The sequence below is a fragment of the Dryobates pubescens genome, chromosome Z (genome assembly GCF_014839835.1).
Source record: "Dryobates pubescens isolate bDryPub1 chromosome Z, bDryPub1.pri, whole genome shotgun sequence".
NCBI lineage: Eukaryota > Metazoa > Chordata > Aves > Piciformes > Picidae > Dryobates > Dryobates pubescens.
This window is the reverse complement of record NC_071657.1, coordinates 59,497,017-59,516,340: the sequence shown is the minus strand read 5'-3', so window position 1 is coordinate 59,516,340 and position 19,324 is coordinate 59,497,017. Positions and strand designations below refer to the sequence as shown.

At 41.2% G+C, this 19,324-nt stretch overlaps 1 protein-coding gene across 2 annotated transcripts in view; it reads left to right on the top strand.

Annotated features, from left to right (window-relative positions):
* The first annotated feature begins 10,381 nt into the window (after positions 1 to 10,381).
* Positions 10,382 to 19,324, top strand: part of WDR41 (WD repeat domain 41) — a 31,986-nt gene continuing 23,043 nt past the window's right edge. Inside the window, exons 1-2 of one of the 2 annotated variants that reach the window (XM_054178446.1) lie at positions 10,382 to 10,504; positions 14,292 to 14,407. In XM_054178446.1, the coding sequence (XP_054034421.1) occupies positions 10,454 to 10,504; positions 14,292 to 14,407 (167 nt within the window). In that variant the 5' untranslated portion in view covers positions 10,382 to 10,453. Of the gene's footprint in view, positions 10,505 to 12,117; positions 12,167 to 14,291; positions 14,408 to 19,324 lie in introns of those variants that run through there. The other variant, XM_054178447.1, reaches the window with a different exon arrangement.

The following is a 19,324-nucleotide window of genomic DNA, read 5'->3' as shown; positions in this document are numbered from 1 at the left end:
CTGCCTGCACTTTCTCTGGAAAACAACCAAGCAAGTTTCATTTGAGAGGAGGCTAGGAAAGCCAGCACAGCAACAGAACAAATGACACAGCTGGTTAGCTGGCACTCAAACACGCTATGCTACACCATCCAGACTCTTCTGCCACAAAATTAGCCTTAAGAGCAACACTTTAAAGTTTCCAGCAGTAGATCATGCAAGGATTATGAGATCAAGGCCAGAGAAAATGGGGCCCACTCCTGACTTAACCTTATTCATTACTTCAAGAGGAAATTTGTATGAAAAGGGAGCAAAGGATATGGCCTGATACCAGTGTCTTTTGGTGACATTTCAGTAGTTTCATACAGAGAAGGGAATAGGAATTTGAAAACCATTTTATTTAATAACATAGAATGAACTAACAGTAATATTTTTAACCATGGTACATGTAGAAAAGAACTGTTCCCTAGTTAATCTTCTAAATCATTATAGCTCATCAATTATAATTTTTGTTTGAACTTATTATGTAAAGTTGAGTGACATTTTATTTTAAACTGTACAGATTGAAATGTGAAAGAAAAATCCTCACTACATGGCACTCATGTAATCTACACTCCAGCATATTTCTCAGTTGTAATGCTGTACTTTACAATAATTTTTTTATGACTGAAATCAGACTCCTTCAGATATTTAGTTATCTGCATCCCAGTAACTTGATTGGAATGAATGAATGAAATAATGAAATATTTTCAAGGAATTTGCTTTATTCTGTTGTTCTGAGAGGGAAGATTTATCTTGAATAGTGGAACAGACATGACACATGAAATCCATTTACCTGAACTTGGCCCATATAGTGTTCAGGCAACATACTTAATTCCAGACTTGCCTTTTATTATTTTGGTGACCCAGTTCAGGTAGTGCACACTGAAAATAGCAAGACGTTGCTAGATTGGACTATGGCAACCAAATGATGGAATTTCCAAATCCCCCCCTGCTTAGGTTCAGGATCAGAACAAGTTACACCCATCTCCTGTTCCCATCTAATTGTATGACTCAAGTGAGTACTTAGTGGTCTTGGGCCTACCCAGAGCACCAGGACAGCAGCACACAATTTGTGAGGGCAATTACTACCTCTGTCCCTGCAGGCCCTTTCCAAGGCTGCCAGAGCACACCTGCTCATTGCATAATTCCTCAGGGCTTTTCCCATGACACTTTGCTTTTGATTGAAAACTATACCAAATTTCCAGCCTTCTTCTAGTGTCTCATGATAAACTAGTGAGAGCTTTCTTCCCTTTCCACTTCTTTCACAGATCGGATGGGTGGAATGTTCAGTGGTTAAGGAATTGGCTGGATGATTGCACCCAGAGGGTAGTGCTCAGTTCCTCAAGGTCCAGGTGGAGATTGGTGACAAGTAATGTACCTCAAGGATCCATACTGGGGCCAGTATTGTTTAATATTTTTATCAATGATATAGACAGCAGGATCGAGTGGACCATCAGCAAGTTTGCAGATGACACCAAGCTGAGTGGTGCTGCTGATATGCCAGAGGAATGGGATGTCATCCAGAGGGACCTGGACAAAAATGGAGTGGTGGGCCCAGGTGAACCTCATGAAGTTCAAGAAGAGCAAGTGCAGGATCCTGCACCTGGGCTGGAACAATCTTCTCTGGGAGATGAGGTGATAGGAAGCAGCACTGTGGAAAAGGACTTCAGGATGCTGATGGATGAGAAGCTGGACATAAGCGGTGTACACTTGCAGCCCAGAAGGCATATCACATCCTGGGCTGTAACAGAAGACACATTGCCAGCAGATCCAGAGAGGTGATTCTGCCACTTGGCTCTGGTGAGACCTCACCTGGAGTACTGCATCCAGCTCTGCTGCCCTCAACACAAGATGGACATGCACCTGATGAAACAGGTCCAGAAGGCGGCCATGGAAATGCCCTGGAACACCTTTCCTATGAGGACAAGCTGAGGGAACTCGGGTTGTTCAGCCTGGGGAAGAGACAACTCCAGGGACACGTAATAGTGACCTTCCAGTACCTGAAGGGAGCCTACAGGAGGGTTGGAAAGGGACTGTTTACAAAGTGTAGTGATATCACTGTAGTGATAGGATGAGGGCCAATGGTTTGAAACTAGAGAAGGGTAGATTTAGGTTGGACATTAGGAGGAAGTTCTTTATCATGAGGGTAGTAGAACACTGGAACAGGTTGCCCAGGGAGGTAGATGAGGCCCCATTCTTGGAGATATTCAAGGTCAGACTCAATGGGGCTTTGGGCAACCTGATCTAATAGAGGATGTTCCTGCTCACTGCAGGGGGGTTGAACTAACTGACCTTTGAAGAAGGTGCCTTTGAACCCAAACCATTCTATGATTCTTGGTGTCATCTGATGTGATCACTGTTGGGGTTACAATTACTGCTCTCTGCTCACATATATATGTGAATTAATGTCTTCCGTCTGGAGGACACGCCTTGCACATAACATGGGGAGTCAAATCCTACTAGCACCCTGTATGTTGGCCTTTATGAACTTGCATCTATGCTAGAAGTATCTTACCATTCCAGTTGCACAGAGTAGTTGCACAGTCGCATCACTTTACCAGCGTATTCATGTTGTCAGGAAGTAAATGTCACCCCAAGAGAATTAAAAAATTAACAGTAGAGGACATTCAACAACTTCTTCTTTGGCATGGCCCCAGAGGACTCCAGGAAGTGATCCCTCCTCTCATTGCATTGCAGATATTGAAGACTTCTGCTGTAGCCAACAAAATATTCACTACACCTACGACAGTGGGGCTCTTCAAGTTTTGGACCTCTTTGCTACATGCTTCATTACAACAGCTACCAGGCTATTATACTTTGCCTCTCAAGAAGGATGTTTTATGAGGGCAAAGGAAACTCTTAACCATTTCTGAATTATAGAATAAGAGTATACTCTGTGTACATTTTTGCTTTTAGTGTGAAGGGAACAGGCTTTTAAAATTATGAGTCTATGCTTAACACTTAACTATAACCACATTTAAATGCCTCTAGAAAACACAGGATGAAAAAAATGTGATCGACAAATAGGAAGATAACTAAACAGAAGTATGTCGCGTGCACTGTACAAGACAGTCTCAAAAGTCCTTGTGCACAAACATACATGGACTTGTTTCAGAATCCATTTAAATTTAAAAAAAGCTTTTCATTTGTCAGGTCCAAAGCCCAGTGATACCACTTGCAAGTGACTAGGATGAACTAACAGCTTAGTCCTTAAACATAGAGTGAAATTACTTTTCAGATGTTCTGCTCAAAGTTTTAGGAATAAAACCTAAGACAGATGAAAATCTAAACTTTCCTTCTATGCCTCCTGATTACCCACAGTCTTACACTGTTGCAGCAATTTGGGTTTTGTTGCTATAGGAAGTGTAGTTGATGATATTCTGACTGAGTTAGTCCTCCTAAAGTACACCATGAAAGATATGCCGGGCAGTGTGTAGGTCGACTTTTATTTATGATCTATTACTTACCAATGTATTTTAAGCAGTAATTTAAATTAGCTCCATGTGCTTTATTAAATATGATTACTGTGTATTTGTGCTGCTGTATCCCACTGGAATCCTAATGAGGGGCAAAGATCCCATTTGTCTGAGTGCTGCACAAATACAAACTAAAATGGTCCACCTTTCAAAGACATTATAGTCCATATACAAGTGAAGAGATTGCAAGGAGACAGTGATGGAGCAGCCCATGGTGCATGTAATTAAGTGATAGTTTTGGTCAGTATTGTAAGGACAACTTGGAGTAACCAGTCCAGTGATTTCTGAGGAATTTCTGAGTTTTAATTTGAAGGAGTTGGAAGAAGGGATTTGAGGGGAAACAGTGAGGTTTATTTTAGGAACTCCTCTCACATGTTCAAGACAGTATGGGAGAAAACATGTAGGTAGGTGTTCACCAGCAAAGCAATAACTGGGCATGAGATGGCTAAAAGGGAAAAAAACTTTGGTAGAGCAACACTAGACCCCAGCCTTTGAACTGTGAAGCTGATGGAGAAAGAATGCTTAAGCAGGAAGCAAGTCAGGTAACAACCTACCTGGGGTAGTCTGAATCAATCTCTGTAGAAGCCATCCCTAATCTTGTGAGTGAAGGAGCTGAAGATGCACCATCAGTACCCTCATCACCTAACCTGGGTGCCTGAGTTAGGAGGTGCAAGTCTTGCTCTTTGCAAAGGTTTACCTGTTCCACCTGGAAGGAAATAAAAATAACACTAGAATAATTCTGGTTTTGTGCAGCCCTGACATAAAATTCTGACTGCACTGTGAACCAGAATCAGTTAACACCCACATGCTGTAAAGTATTAGTCATAACTGGATTTTCACTTTTCTCATGAACCTGTTGAAATATAATTAATTTTACTGTCATGATGATCTTTAACATTTGAATGGCATTGTTTATTGAATAACTGTTGCAGGACATCATCACCTTATGGACTTAAATATCTGGAATATAGTATAATTTATATGATTCCATTAAACATGTACCAGATTTCAAACTGCCTTTGAAGCTGCTGCATTTGAATTACCAAAATGTACACAAATTGGAAATGAGGGGGGGGGAAAAAAAGGAAAGACAGGAAGAATCAGAGTACTGCTTTATTTTCTTTGTTCAAAGCTACCACGGGGGTTAGGAAAATTTGTTTTTACACAAAAGAATCCGATCCATTCCTTACGAAAACAAAGTACTTAGAAAAACAAGGTTAGAATGCCACCTGGGGGCTTGTATTGCCATCACACGTCACTGAAGACAAGAGCAGCTTGCAGTTTGTACCGACAGGTTAAAAAAGAGATGAAAAAAATTTTTTTGCTCCATTTTCTTCACAAAGTACAGTCAGACATTTAGGAACTCATGAAGGTGCTATTCCATTTTATGGCACCTGCTTCCTTTGTCCTTCAGCGCAAATACAATACAAGAAATGAGCACTGAAGGAGCAAGCTAAGGTGCCTTGTAAAGGGAAACGCAGCACTATGCTCCATGTAGGATACTCTGGTTCTTTTCACAAATAAATGTAAACTAAACACGAGATACACTATAATAAGCATATTTATTCACAACATACAGTAGAAAACACTAGAGTACATTGTCCATGTGACAGAGAAGGCCACAAAGTTTATGGAGGCAGAAAAGTGTCACTCCAGCATAAATAAACTCTGTAATGCATCCAATCTAAGCATTAAAAATAGAAAAACAAAGACCATACTTATAATGCATTAAATTAGTATTAAAAGTAATTCTTTCCTTGGCTTTAATTTAGGGAATTGTGACCCTAGTGTGGTGAAAGTGAGAACTGGTCCAATCATTTGTCAGAAATTACAACTGAATAAAAATTATTTTAGAAACACGTGAGTAGCCTCTTCCCTCATTAGTATTCATCTGCACTTTTGGTGAACTTTGACGATTTGGACCAGACAGGAGAAGTAAATAAACATTTTGTACACTTAGATGTTACATCTAAGGTCAAGGGGAAAGAAGTGATCCTATTTCCTTGAGAATTTTACCAAGTCTCCATTTACTTTTCCTTCAGTCAGAAACAGTGCAATACCCTTCTCCACTTCTCTCCAGTCTCTTAAAATTTTCCATGAAGGAGTGAATGGGAGCACTGTGCTGAAGCTGAAGAGGCTTCAAGGGTAGCTGAAGCTGGTAGGGGTGATAGAGCCTTTTCTTGTAACCCCAAATATCTGCTAAAATGCAAAATTATTTATTTCCATTTATGTCTGTATCCATGCAACTCCAGTAACTCTTGATGGAAGCAGCTGATCCCTTCTTCTGAGAGGGAACAGTTTTGCTCTCATAGACAACACTGTAACTTGTGCTGCGGAGACCTTCTCAGGATGCAGAAAGCCAAGTTAATTAGCATCTGTGTTTGAACTTCCATTCCCTTACAAGTTCCTAGAATTTACATCCAGGATCAGATAAATAAAGCTAGTATCCCAGGTTTCCATGACTCCGTGATTCTATGACTTTCAGCCACTGAATGAGGTGGTTAGATGTTGTGGCCTCAAGCACTGCAATGCAAATGGCACTTAGCTGTGTTATCCCCCCTCAGCCAGGTACACACCACACCTCTAAAAGGGCCTACGTATTGAAAAGGATAATTTCTTTTCAGGAATAACTGATGTCTGAGCATGTGTGCCACTCACCTGACCTGGAGAATACAGAGTTAGCTATATCCCAAGGGGATAATTTACCCACCACTGAAAATAAGGAACAGCAGAATGGATTTTTATGGCACATATACTCTCCGTGAAAGAATGTAACAGATGCTGTCCATTGAAATACCAACTACTGGCTGGACTGCTCTGCTTCTAACTCTGTTTCTTTAATATGTAAAGTGTACTGTGAAATTCTTGCAGGTACTTTTCAGCTGATATATTTGTTAGATATAAGGGAAAACACTCTCTATTAGACATAGATTTTGAGACTGAATCACAACTAACTATATCTCAAAAGTATATAGCCTGATTTAGAGAAGTCACCTTTAAAATAACATTTTCTAGTAACTTCCTTGCAAAAATATTTCCAAATGATTTTTTAAAATAAAATATGAAGAAACTGTTTACTTGTTCCCAGCTCTCTATTCAATGGATACAAGCTATAGAAAATGTTGAATGTGTAAGCCGAGGAAACTGTAATAAGCTTCAGCAACTTATAAACAGAGAAGCAATGGCAGTGCATTAATCAGATCTTCCCTCTCACAGAATGGTAAAGGTCAGAAAGGACCTCCAGAGATTATCTAGTCCAACTCACCTGCTAAAGGCGGCTCACCTAGATCAGATTGTACAGGACTGCATTCAGATGGGTTTTGAAAGTCTCCAGAGGAGCCTCCACAACCTCTATGGGCAGCCTGTTCCAGTATTTCATCACCCTCAAAGTAAAGAAGTGTTTCCTTCTGTTTTCCTCCTATATAGGTAAGATTCAATTCTGATATACAAATATTAGCTACACAGATCTAGACCTATGTGTTTTGTATGTGTGTATATATACAGATACCAATGCACACATATATGCAAGTTCATGCAGCAAAACTCTAACCCCAATTTGTCTACTGAAGTGTCTTGATGCATACAACAAAATAGAGCATTAGGCAGTTTAGTAACAGATGACTGTGCAAAAAAGCTTACTATTAAGCTGTACAAACTGGACTGGGAAATGAAGTTGTTTCTGCTACTAAGAAGTGTACAATAGAGAGAATGACAGAATGGTAGTCACAGAATCATAGAATTGTTTTGGTTGGAAGAGACCTCTAAGATCATTGGGTGCAACTGTTGACCTTACACCACCATGACCATTAAACCACATCTCAAAGTGCCATGTCTACTGTTTTTTTGAATACCTCCAGGGACAGTGACTCCACCACCTCCCTGGGCACCCTATTCCAAAACCTGACCGCTCTTCCAGTAAATAAGTTTTTCCTAAATCCAATCTAAACCTCCCCTGGTGTAACCTGAGGCCATTTCCTCTCATTCTATTACTTGATCGTAAGGAGAAGAGGCTGACTCCCACCTCACTGCAATCTCCTTTTAGGCAGCTGTAGAGATCAATGATGTAGGGGTTGAAAGGGACCTCTGAAGATCATCTACTCCAACCCCTCTGATAAAACACTTTTGCCTAGATCAGGCTGCATCCTACCCCTCTTCCCAGGTTTGACGCCACTCCTGATTACCTCCTTCCTCTGAGCGGTGCAAAATGAAGGGAAATGGGGATTTAGGTCAGCACATCTAATGCGTTGTCTCTACTGCTCTTTCTTTCTCACACTCTTCCCTTGCTTCGGAGTGGGGACCCTCCCACAGGAGGTAGCTCTTCATGAACTTACCCAGTGTGAGTCCTTCCCATGGGTACAGTTCTTCACAAATGTTTCCAGTATGGGTCACTTCCTTGGGGTGCAGTCCTGCAGGAACAGGCTGTTCCAGAGTGGGATCCCTACCAGGTCAGAAGTCCTCCCAGCAAGCCTGCTCCATCATAGGGTCCCCTCTCTTCAGAGACGCACAGTTTGTGCCAGAAGCCTGCTCCAATGTGGATTTCCCACAGGGTCCTATAATCATAGAACCATTTAGTTTGGAAAAGATCTGGAGGATCTTTGAGTCCAATTATCACAGCTTCTTTTGGGCATCTGCCTGCTCCATTGTGGGGTCCTCTATGGGCTACAGGTAGATATCTGTTCCACCATTAACTTCCATGGGCTGCAGGGGGATGGCCTGCCTCACCATGGTCTTCACCACAGGCTGCAGACAGATCTCTGCTCCTTTACCTGTAGCACATATTCATTCACTGACCTTGGTGTCTGTCTTGAAGCTGTTTCTCTCACACGTTTGTACTCCTCTTCTCTGGCTGCCATTGCATAGTTTATTTTCCCCATTCTTAAATATGTTATCATGGAGGCATTATCACTATTGCTGATGGGCTTGGCCTTGGCTAGAAGTGGGTCCATCTTGAAGTCATTTGGCATTGCCTCTATTTGATACAGGTAATCGTCCAGTAGCTTCTCACAGAAGCCACCTCTGTAGCCCCTCCAAGTAGCAAAACCTTGACATGCAAACTCAATAGACCATCAAAGTCATGCAAGGTTCTGTGTTAATCATGCAGGAAGAATGTTATGCATTTCCAGCTTCTGTTTTGAAGACCACATTCCAACATGGTCTTTACAAAGATGGTACAGCACCTACTGACTCCAGATGCTGCCATGAAGGACAAAGATCTGTACTTATTTATAAAGATGCTGTCTGACATAGTACCAAGCTGCAATTTTTTGTTTCATCTCATCCACATGTATCAGTTGTAATATCAGAGTTATGGCAGGAAAGGAGAGATACAGTCAAACAGTGTATTTTCCTCACTATATTAAAGAAGAAATAAAGTCCTTACTCATGTTGCTAAACTGCATAAACAGCATTCTCTGTCCTCACATCTGGTTTACTAAATGTTCTCCTCTCTCCTTTTTGTTTTTGGAGGTATCACTGCAGATACTACATTTGAGGATTATAGGTCATACAATTGTAAGCAGTGCTATGCTGTGTAGTCCTTCCAACAAATGAATGCAATGAAATGAGCCAACACTAGCCAGTTTGGAGAAGATATCAAATTATTTAGGAATATTGCTGAAGAGCAGATTGGTAATGACAAAATATTACCATGGAAACACTGGCAGATGTATCTGCATGCACAAAGTAATCCCACTGGCTGTGCCCTTACTCTGCAGGAACAGTACCTCTGAGCTGGGAATCTAGCATGATAGAGCTGAAATGAAAAAGCAGGAGTATAATAAAGTAGAACATCTCTTGCTTTAAAACTGGTTTATGCTTGTCATCAGCTTAATCTGCTGGGAAGCTGCAATGAATTTACAGCAGTTAACAAATGGCAGTACTCAGGTTGCACGCCACCAATACTTCTCAAGTGTCAGTCACAGCAGCAACATTTCATTTTAGGCCTAGGATGTATCCCACACTTTTCACACACAGGTTGAGCATTACAAGAAGTTCAGGTTTTAGCAAACCACTATTATCTTTGGCCTTAGGCGTTTGGGAAACCTCAGGTATGCCTCATGTAACCATATGGTGTTGATTACCTGAAACAAGGTGACTGAAAAGGCCAAGAGGACAATTGCAAAGTGTAGATTCAGATGTCCACTGCTCTGGACACATTTACAAGCAGTGACTCTTGGACATGTTTACCCATTTTGGGGGCTTCTTCATTACTTGTGTCTGCACGAGTTTTGTGGCCTTTTGCATTGGGTTTTGAGACCTTGCTCTATGTGTGCCTCAAGGTCAAAAAGGCTTCCAAGGTCATTGTGTAAAGGACAGGGGAGGTGCAGGACAGTGAGCTGTGTGAGACTGCTTAGCCCCGTGGCGCATCCACATTTTGAAGGTGGTGTATCTGCACAGTATTTGTTACTCCATCCTGACAAGGGCACTGCAGACCTAAAGCAGATTCAGTGAAGGAAAATGAAAACAGCTGCAGCCACGAAGAAGTTGTATACAGAAAACTTCAGTAGCCGTTTACTTCAGGAAACAACTAAGATGGTTGCAATAAAATAGCAGGGATTCTTCTTCTGTCATAGCAGAAATTTCCTTTGAAATTGGCCAAGAAGCTGTTAAATATTTCATTTGTCCGCAATACAGAACTAACACGCTTGACATTCAAACCGCAGAACTGTGCCACCGGCTGCCCAAACCCAGGCTGGCCGCCGCCGGACGGCTCCCGCCATGTCCCCATCCCCACACAGCGCCCTCGGGCGGCAGCATAGCACTGACTCGGCGATCGACTGCCCAGGCACCTCTCGGCCCCGCCCACCGGGGGGCTGGTTCCTTCGCGGAGCTCGATTAAGAAGGTCTTTTGCTCCGGAGGAGTCCCTGCTCGCGGCTGCCCTGCTGGTGCAGTGGGCAGCAAGGGAAGGGCCCGCTTCGCTAGCGAGCTGCCCGTGGCAGGGACGCAGGAGCCGGTCCCGATGCTGCGGTGGCTGATTGGCGGTGGCCGCGAGCCGCAGGGCCTGGCAGAGGTAAGGCGACGGGCGTGGCGGAAGGGGGCCGAGCAGCCCGCGACAGGAGGCGGGGCCAGGAGGAGCGTGAGGGACTCTAGCGGGGGGGGGGGGGGCGGCAGTGTTCCCCTGTGAGGTGCTGGAGGGTTAGCGCGGGTGGGGATGGTGGCGGCGGTGGCGTCTGGGGACAGTCGCTCCGCGCAGCACTGTGGCGATGAGGCGCGCCGAGGAGATTTAGGCCTGAGGGGGAAGTGCTTTGGGGAAGGGGAGGCGCTAAGGGGTCCCCTTTCTGTCGGGGTGGGTCATCTGTGCCTTGGTAGCGCGACTGGGCCGTGCGTTGGTCACTTTTGTGCAGGCGGGTGTTGGGGCTAGCCCGTGGCCTGTGAGCCTAACTGGCTGGTAGAAAGGGTTACAGGTTTCGTTGAAGAGAAAGAGAAGATTGGAAAACCCGCAAAAGCAAACAGACGCCCTCCCCTGCCCAAGCTGAGCTTGAGGAGCTGGAGGGCTTGGGAGCCTGCTCTGTTACGAGCGTGCAGGCCTCCTGCCTCCTGCTCAGCTCGTCCTGGGCTAGTGGGGATTGTAGATTGCAACCATGTGGAATCGTGTCCTCCCGACTCCCCAGTCCATAATGTAAAGGTGGTAGCTTATTATTTGTGTGGCCTGGTTGTAGTTTTCAGTGGGCTTCTAGCATTTCTACATAGTTTCCTGTCCATAAAATAAACATGGCCTGTAGTGCATTGCCCTGACATCCTTCTTGTTGCCTTACTGAGAATAATAGTTTTACAGGATTTCAAGGAGAGATTAATCGGGTTGTTTATTGTCCTTAAGACTCAGATGGTGTTCTTTGTCTCAACAAACTTAAGACTGTTATAGGGCTCCTTGCATTTAGTGCTTCTGTGATCTAGACAAATATGAGGAAGTAACTATTTTTCAGCTGCTGGACATGAGCAAGTCATGACAATGTCGTGGTTGATTTTAAATGCCAGTAGTTGCTTTGGAAATACGAGTCTGTACCGATTGGTAATGGTGATGTCTGGGTATATTCCTGGCTTTTGTTGTCAGCCAAAATGTTGGTTGTATTGTATTCCTATTTAGCAGGGGTGTGTGCAGTTATTTTTAAAAGAAAGATGGGAAATAATGCAACAGCTTTCAAAGATATGTGTCTTTCTGGCTACAGTTTATTTATATTGTGGTTTAATAAAATAAGAGCAGGAGTCAAGGTGTGGTCCAGTTCTTCCACCCTGCCATTTGTAGCTTGGTTAAACCTGATCCACAGGACTTCTGTTCCCATTGCTACCACTGGTTTGCTGAATGAGGGTGATGATTTTGCTTCTTGGTGGAAAAAATGATTCCTGGATCTATAGCATTGTTTCATATGATGATAATGTTCATAATCATAAATTCTCTCTGTGCTCTTCTTAAATAGATAAGGAATTCCATAGTGCTGTGTGTGTTATGAATGTAGGGTCTTTGTTTCATGTGCTATGGCTTCAGGCAGTTCTGAGAAAACAGATCTGTTAAGAGAGGCATTGCAATGTGTGAATAGAGAGAGCCTATCCTAAATTAATGAAATGTAAATGTCTCTGATCCTTTTTGTTTTTAATTACAATGGAATTGAAAATAATTCAGACTTAAGAACTTGAATCTCTTCAATTGTTGTTCATGGTGTATGTCTTAAGCACAGTGAGTATTCGAACTACAGTAGCATCACGGTCCAGATAAGACAATTTCTCATTCTCTATGATACATACATAAGTATATCTGTGTACTCTTGAATCTGTATTTTTGGTGAATTGCTTTTGAAAGACTCCACTTTTAGATGTTTCATGTCATGAAGGCTGTAGGAAGTTCTGAAGCTGAGCTGAAGGTTGTGGCTTTTTTACTGATAATCACAGAGATGCTCATAGGTCCTGCATAAAAATGTGCAAGTTTGGAATGGATTCCATTAGCATGAGTATCTAGTTTTCTCTTCTAAAAATCACTGTGTTGCTACAATAGTGCTCAATAACTAGTTTATATCAAAACCATCTTTCTTCTTCAGAGAAGGAATGCACATGTAACCCAACACTTCTGTAACTATTCGTGAAGATACAGAGAGCATAGCTTGTTATGACAGTACTGAGGGAAAAACTGTTATTTTGTTATCTGTAGTATTTCCTCAGTACTGTGCCTTAATATTCGTAACTACTCTCAGAGTTGAGCAAAAATAAGATTAGACACCTTGTTCAAAGAAGTAGCACTGTCCTTAACCCAATCTGAAGCAACAATAGAATACAGAATTGGGATGCTAGTGTTACAAACTGACTTTTTCAAAGTGGTGTTACTGTTTCTGAATGTATATTTCTATTAGTAAATAAAAATGCAAGTTGTCTGACTGCATACTATTGCTAATGTCATCCTGTGATGCTGAGATTTTGCTTAGGATTTAGGATTTTTTTTTTTTAAGGAAGGTTTTGATTAGATTTTGACAGCTGAATTCCAAGCTGAATTCCAATTCTGTATTTGTTCAACTGTTCTTTATAATCATGAAAATGCTTTCTTGCATTATTTTAGATGGGAAAAGCTGTCTCCACATAATTGCATAAAATGAGGAACAGTTGCTTCTTGAAATGCATCAGATGGCACAAACCCAAGATAAAATCATGGGAACTACCATTTTGACAACCTTGTAATTTTAAAAATACAGTTCCCCCCCCCCCCCCCCCCCCCCCATTTGTTAACTTTGTCATTCTTGACTTCTGAAGTACAGTATCCTAATACCAATATGGAAGCTCTAGGGCATAATTCAGGTTGAAGCTTCTGAGGATAATATGTTCGCCTTACATCTGGGATTACCTGTTACGTGTGCAACATGTTGCACAGTGTTCAGGAATAACTGTTTTAAAGTGTAGGTTCTGTTGAAGTCTTCAAAGAAGAGGCAGTCTTGCAAGTAAGTTGATATTGACTGTTGGATGAAATAAATCTAGGGGAGTGCTGTTGCTGAGTTACTACTGAGCTATTTACATGTAGCTTTATTTATTTAGAATAATGTCTAATAAGACTTTGCTCCAGAACATGGGAGACCTAAAATACAAAAAGTTGTCTTCTCTTGAAACAAGCTGGTGATTGAGATGGGTGCAAATACTGTCTTGAAACTGCAGTCCTGTGCAGTATTTCATTGACTCTACCTGGTGATCAGCTTGCTCCAAGTGATTGACAGTTCTTTAATTAGTAGTCTAGTTGGGGATAATTGCAGGTGCTGTTCTGTAACATGAATAATCATTCTCTATGTTTTTCTGTAGAGTGGTTTGCTTTGGTATTTTGTGAATAGTCACAATGGGTGGTATATTTTTTTTTTTAACAGAACAGTATATATTATGTAGTTTAAATAGGTTTGTATAGGATTTTAAAATTGAGTGGTAGATGAAAGATACGAGAAGTTCACAGGCTTCTCAAAGAAGGTGTAACTTAATGAAAAACTAAATGTATGGTGAGTTGAGTCATGAAGCTGACTCCACATGACAGCTGATGACTAAACTGGATTTTCGTCTTGATGTATCAATGATTAAAGGAGTACAAAATGTTTTTGTTAAACAGAAAATGTTGTAATTTAAAATACATGCTGTAGAAAGGTGTTATTTACTTGAAAAAATAAGTGATCTTTTGTAATGATTTTCATTAAGGCAAAAAGCTTTTGGAAGCTTTAACTTTAGATATAACTGTATCTTCTTACGAGTCTATATGTATATTGTTAGATATCACAAAGACCTGATGAAAGAAAAAATTCAGTACAAAATAAATTTCCTTCCCTTTTTTAAATGAATTTCAGAAATCATCGATACAGACAATTGGTGAAGAACAGATACAGAATCCTTACACGGAGCTCCTTGTTTTGAAAGGTCATCAAGATATAGTACGATTTCTAGTGCAGATAGATGATTACAGGTATGAAATTTAATTTCAAATTGTTTCACAACATCCTTAGGAATAGTTCATATTTATGAAAATGTAGTGCTGTTTTTAATCATCTTTATTATTGGCTGGGGGAAGACATGAAAAGCCTAGAGTTTAAAAAGGCAAGGGGCGAAGAGTCATTTTTCTTGGTATGTTGCTACATCCTTTGGCTTCTCTTGTAAGTTGTACTTTCTTGAAAATAGTGATGAAAGTTATTTATAGGTGTTTCTTGGTACATATTGGTTTATTTGAAAGCAATGCATTTAGCTAATTCAGCCCTTCTTTTTCAGTCTGTTCCTGGATTCAGTGTTTCCTTCTGTACATATATGCACATTATTTCAGGACAAGATGTAGTAATGTCCGCTTCTATTCTGAGCAGATGCATGTGGTTCATTTTTTGAACTGAGAAGAGCTGTGATTTGACTGTTTGGTTGTACCAAAAAGTGTAACAGGACCCTACAGATAACACTGCAGCAATGGAACATGTCTTTCTCGACATTATTGAGTGTTCTGTTCCTGAAATTGTCACTTCATTCAGATTTGAATATGTTGAATTTTACTTGGTCTCTGCATTACATATCTCCTCCAATTTGATCTTGTTTGACTTGCTCTACTTCCTTTGTTTCTCTATTCTAATTTTTAGCTTTTTGTTCATCATTTGTCTTATTCCTTGACATTCTTTCTCTGTTCTGAGTTCCTTATGGTTAGGTCCATCTTTGGTGTGAACTCTGAGGATGGAGTTACCTAAAAACTGGAAAATGGTTTATGAAGCAGAGAAATACGGATGTGTGACCGATAGAATGAATTATGGTAGTTTTATGTTATGACCTGGCTTCTATCCTAGCTTTTTCTAAATTAGACTTGCATGTTCTACATACATGTTTTTAAAAGTGAGGTTGTGAAACCTTTGTTCAGTAATGTATGGTGTCTCTGGACTGATGAGAATTAAGTAGAAAACCTCCAGAATTAAGAATGTAATAGCAGCATGCTCTCTTTTAAGGAGTTGCAGTAATATATATCTTTTATGGATTAGACAGAGAAGGGAATTTCTGATAGATTCATCAAAAACCTACACCAGATTAACATGGGTGAGAGTTTCAAGGAAATCTCTTTCTCCATAGATGTTGATGGGGCACATGGTCTGGTCCAAATTTGTACCATCAACAGAATCTTCTTTTGTATTAATTTTGTATATTTATCTATATGAATTTCACAGAAGACACTGTGAAGAAGTTTTACCTCATCAGTTTTTCATTCATAATATCATAAATACATGATGAAGATAATCAGGGGGCTGCAGCACTTTGCCTCTGTGAGGGCAGGCTGATGGAGTTGGGATTGTTAAGCCTATAGAGGAGTAGGTTCCATGAAGACTGTATAGCAGCTTTCCAGTACTTAAAGCAGGCTTGGTAAAGATGGTGAGGGACTCTCTCAGGGAGTGTAGAATGAAAGCTAATGATTTTGAAATGAAAGAGGGTAGATTTAGATTAGATACTAGGAAGAAATTCTTTATTGTGAGTGTGAGGATGGCAAGACACTGAAACAGGTTGCCGAGAGAAGTTGTGGATGCCCCTTCCCTGGAAGTGTTCAAGGCCAGGTTGGACAGTGCTCTGAGCAACCGGGTCTAGTAAAAGATGTCCCTGCCAATGACAGAGTGGTTGGAACTAGATGATCTTTAAAGTCTCTTCCAATCAAGACAATTCTACCATATATCAGAAAAGAATTACCATAAACTTTGTTTTTCTACATTACAGTAATCAACCAGAAAATTCATATAAAAATAGAAGAATATTGTGGTTTTTTTTTTCTAGTCCTTTCCCCTCTCCCCACACAAGTTATTAAAATAACCTTTTCTCAAAAGTATATTTTCCCAAAACATGTACTAAATGTAACTGGCCTTTGTGGGAATATGAGAGTGGTTTAGATTGTACACATTGTGTGATGCAAAGAAATCTTTTACCATTTTGGGCTTCGTTGTATGGTAGAAGGTAAATTATTGAAGCTAAACTAATGAGAATTGTAAAACCAAAGCTGGATGGCCACATTGAAGGTAGGTTATAAAATAGCATATGGATAAGGAGTAAGTTATATAGCTGGTTAATATTCTGAGAGTTTGAGGCATTTAGTAGAGTCACTCCACTGGACAGTAATTCTGCGGTTTTATTTGCCAAGAGTATGGTAGTTTCTGGATCGTTAAACAGCTGATAATATTTTTCATTTGATTATTTTCAGTAAAATTAGTGTTGTTTCTCAGCTTCTGAAATGTTTTTATTTATTTTTTTCAGCTATTCCATTGTGTGCTTTTTGTCAACTATTGTAAGCCAAGTTTCACGCTTCAGGTCTTTAGATAATATCATCTTATTGAGAATTTTGCAGGAGGATTTTCTTGTTTTCTCAGTGGCTCAGCTAAAACCAGTGAGTGGAAAATTTTTTCAGATTGGTTTTTGAAGATACTAAATAAATCCTGTATAAATGTAACAGAAAGCATGTCGCTTGCCTCTTCTTTTTTCTTTTTTTCCCCCCTTTTCTCTTGTACCTTTTCAATGTGAAGAAAGGGTCATATTGATTGGAAGATCACTAAAGAAGGTTAAGCCTCAGCAAGAGTCTTTCAGAAAATAGATTGAGATAAAATTGCATGTAATACTCTAGCACTTGACATGTTTAACTAAACAGAGTTCATAACATACTTTAAGAATAGCTTTTTTTTGTTGCTTGTTTGACCATTCTTTGCTCCTTCAGGAAACAATGTTGTATATGATGGTGATCATGAGTGGAAAAGAATCAGGTGACCCATTAATCTCCACCTTGGTGAACAGAATGTAGTCATAGGATAACTGACTCTACAGTACACCATTATTTAAACAGAAATACTTGTTAGAAGAAGACAAGGAAAATACACAAAACAGCACTATTGAACTTCATTGAAACAACATTTTTCTTCCCAGAATTTTGTTCCAAGTGTCACACAGCTCCAATATTACTCAAGAAGAAACTGAAATTCAAAGGGTTATTGCTGAATTGTGAGAGTCTTACTATATTAAGATCTTTGTGTTCTGAAAAAATCAAGGTATAAAAGATCTAAAAGACAGCTAAAGATAAGTGTTACCACAGCTGAACATGGAAGGTTGTTTTTTGCTGTAATTCTTTTAAAGAAGGGGCTTGAGTAAATAAAAAATCGTGAAGGATGTGAAGAATGTACAGAGTGCACTTTTTAAAAAACTATAATAGAATAAAACAGGAAGAAATGGCAAGGGAAAAAACCCTATGGCTTTATGCCCCAAAACTTACTCCCTTAGTTTCACAAACACTGAAATTGCAAGGAGTCTAAAAGAAGGAACAATGTATATATTTAATGAAACCATTCACAGCTAGGAACAGAAAAAAATAAATCATAAGTGGTATAAGTTCTTTGACTGTCTTGCACATAGTATAAATCTTATTTGTGGAGCATCTTCTAGGATTTCTTAACTTACTGTACACCTTTATCGAATCATATAATCATAGCATTGTTAGGGTTGGAAGGATCATCTAGTTCCAACCCCCCTGCCATGGGCAGGGACACTTCACACTAGATCAGGTTGCTCAGAGCCACATCCAGCCTGGCCTTCAAAACCTCCAGGGATGAGGCTTCCACCACCTCCCTGGGCAAACTGTTCCAGTACCTCACGACACTCATGGTGAAGAACTTATTCCTAACACCTAATCTGAATCTACCCATTTCGAGTTTTGTTCCATTCCTTCTACTGCTATCACTACCTGACACCCTAAAAAGTCCCTCCCCAGCTTTCTTGTAGGCCCCCTTCAGATACTGGAAGGCCACAATAAGGTTTCCTTGGAGCCTTCTGTTCTCTAGACTGAATAGCCCCAACTCCCTCAGTCTGTCCTCATAGGAGAGGTGCGCCAGCCCTCTGATCATCCTCATGGCCCTTCTCTGGACACATTCTAGCACCTCCAGATCCTTCCTGTAATAGGGGCTTCAGAACAGGACAGAGTGCTCCAGGTGGGGTCTTACCAGAGGGGAGTAGAGGGGGAGAACTACCTCCCTGCTGGCTATGCTTGTCCTGATACAGCCCAGGATGTGATTTGTCTTCTGGGCTGCAAGTGCACACTATTGGCTCCTGTTGAGCTTCTCATCCACCGGCACCCCCAGGTCATTTTCTTCAGGGCTGCTCTTAAGCTGTTTGCTGCCCAGCCTATATCAGTGCCTGGGATTGCTCTGACCCAGATGCATGACCTTGCACTTGGTCTTGTTGAACCTCATGAGGTTGTCATGGGCCCACCTCTCCAGCTTGTCAAGGTCCCTCTGGCTGGCATCCCTTCCCTCCAGTGTGTCTGCTGCACCACACAGCTTGGTGTCTTCAGCAAACCTGCTGAATAGGATAGGATAGGATAGGATAGAATAGAATAGACCAGGTGGAAAGAGACCTTCAAGATCATCGTGTCCAACCTATCATCCAACACCACCTAATCAACTAAACCGTGCAACCAAGTACCTTATCAAGTCTCCTCCTGAACACCTTCCATGATGGTGACTCCACCACCTCCCCGGGCAGCCCATTCCAATGTGCAATCACTCTTTCTGTATAGAACTTTTTTCTAACATCCAGCCTGAACCTCCCCTGGTGCAGCCTGAGGCTATGTCCTCTTGTTCTGGTACTGCTTGCCTGGGAGAAGAGACCAACATCCGTCTGTCTACAACCTCCCTTGAGGTAGGTGTAGAGAGCAATAAGGTCACCCCTGAGTCTCCTCCTCTCTAGGCCAAGCACCCCAGCTGAAGGTGCACTCAATGCCACTGTCTGTGTCGCCAGCAAAGATGTTAAACAAGACTGGTCCCAGTCCTGACCCCTGAGGGACTTCACTTGTCACTGGCCTCCACTTGGACATGGACCCATTGACAGCCACTCTTTG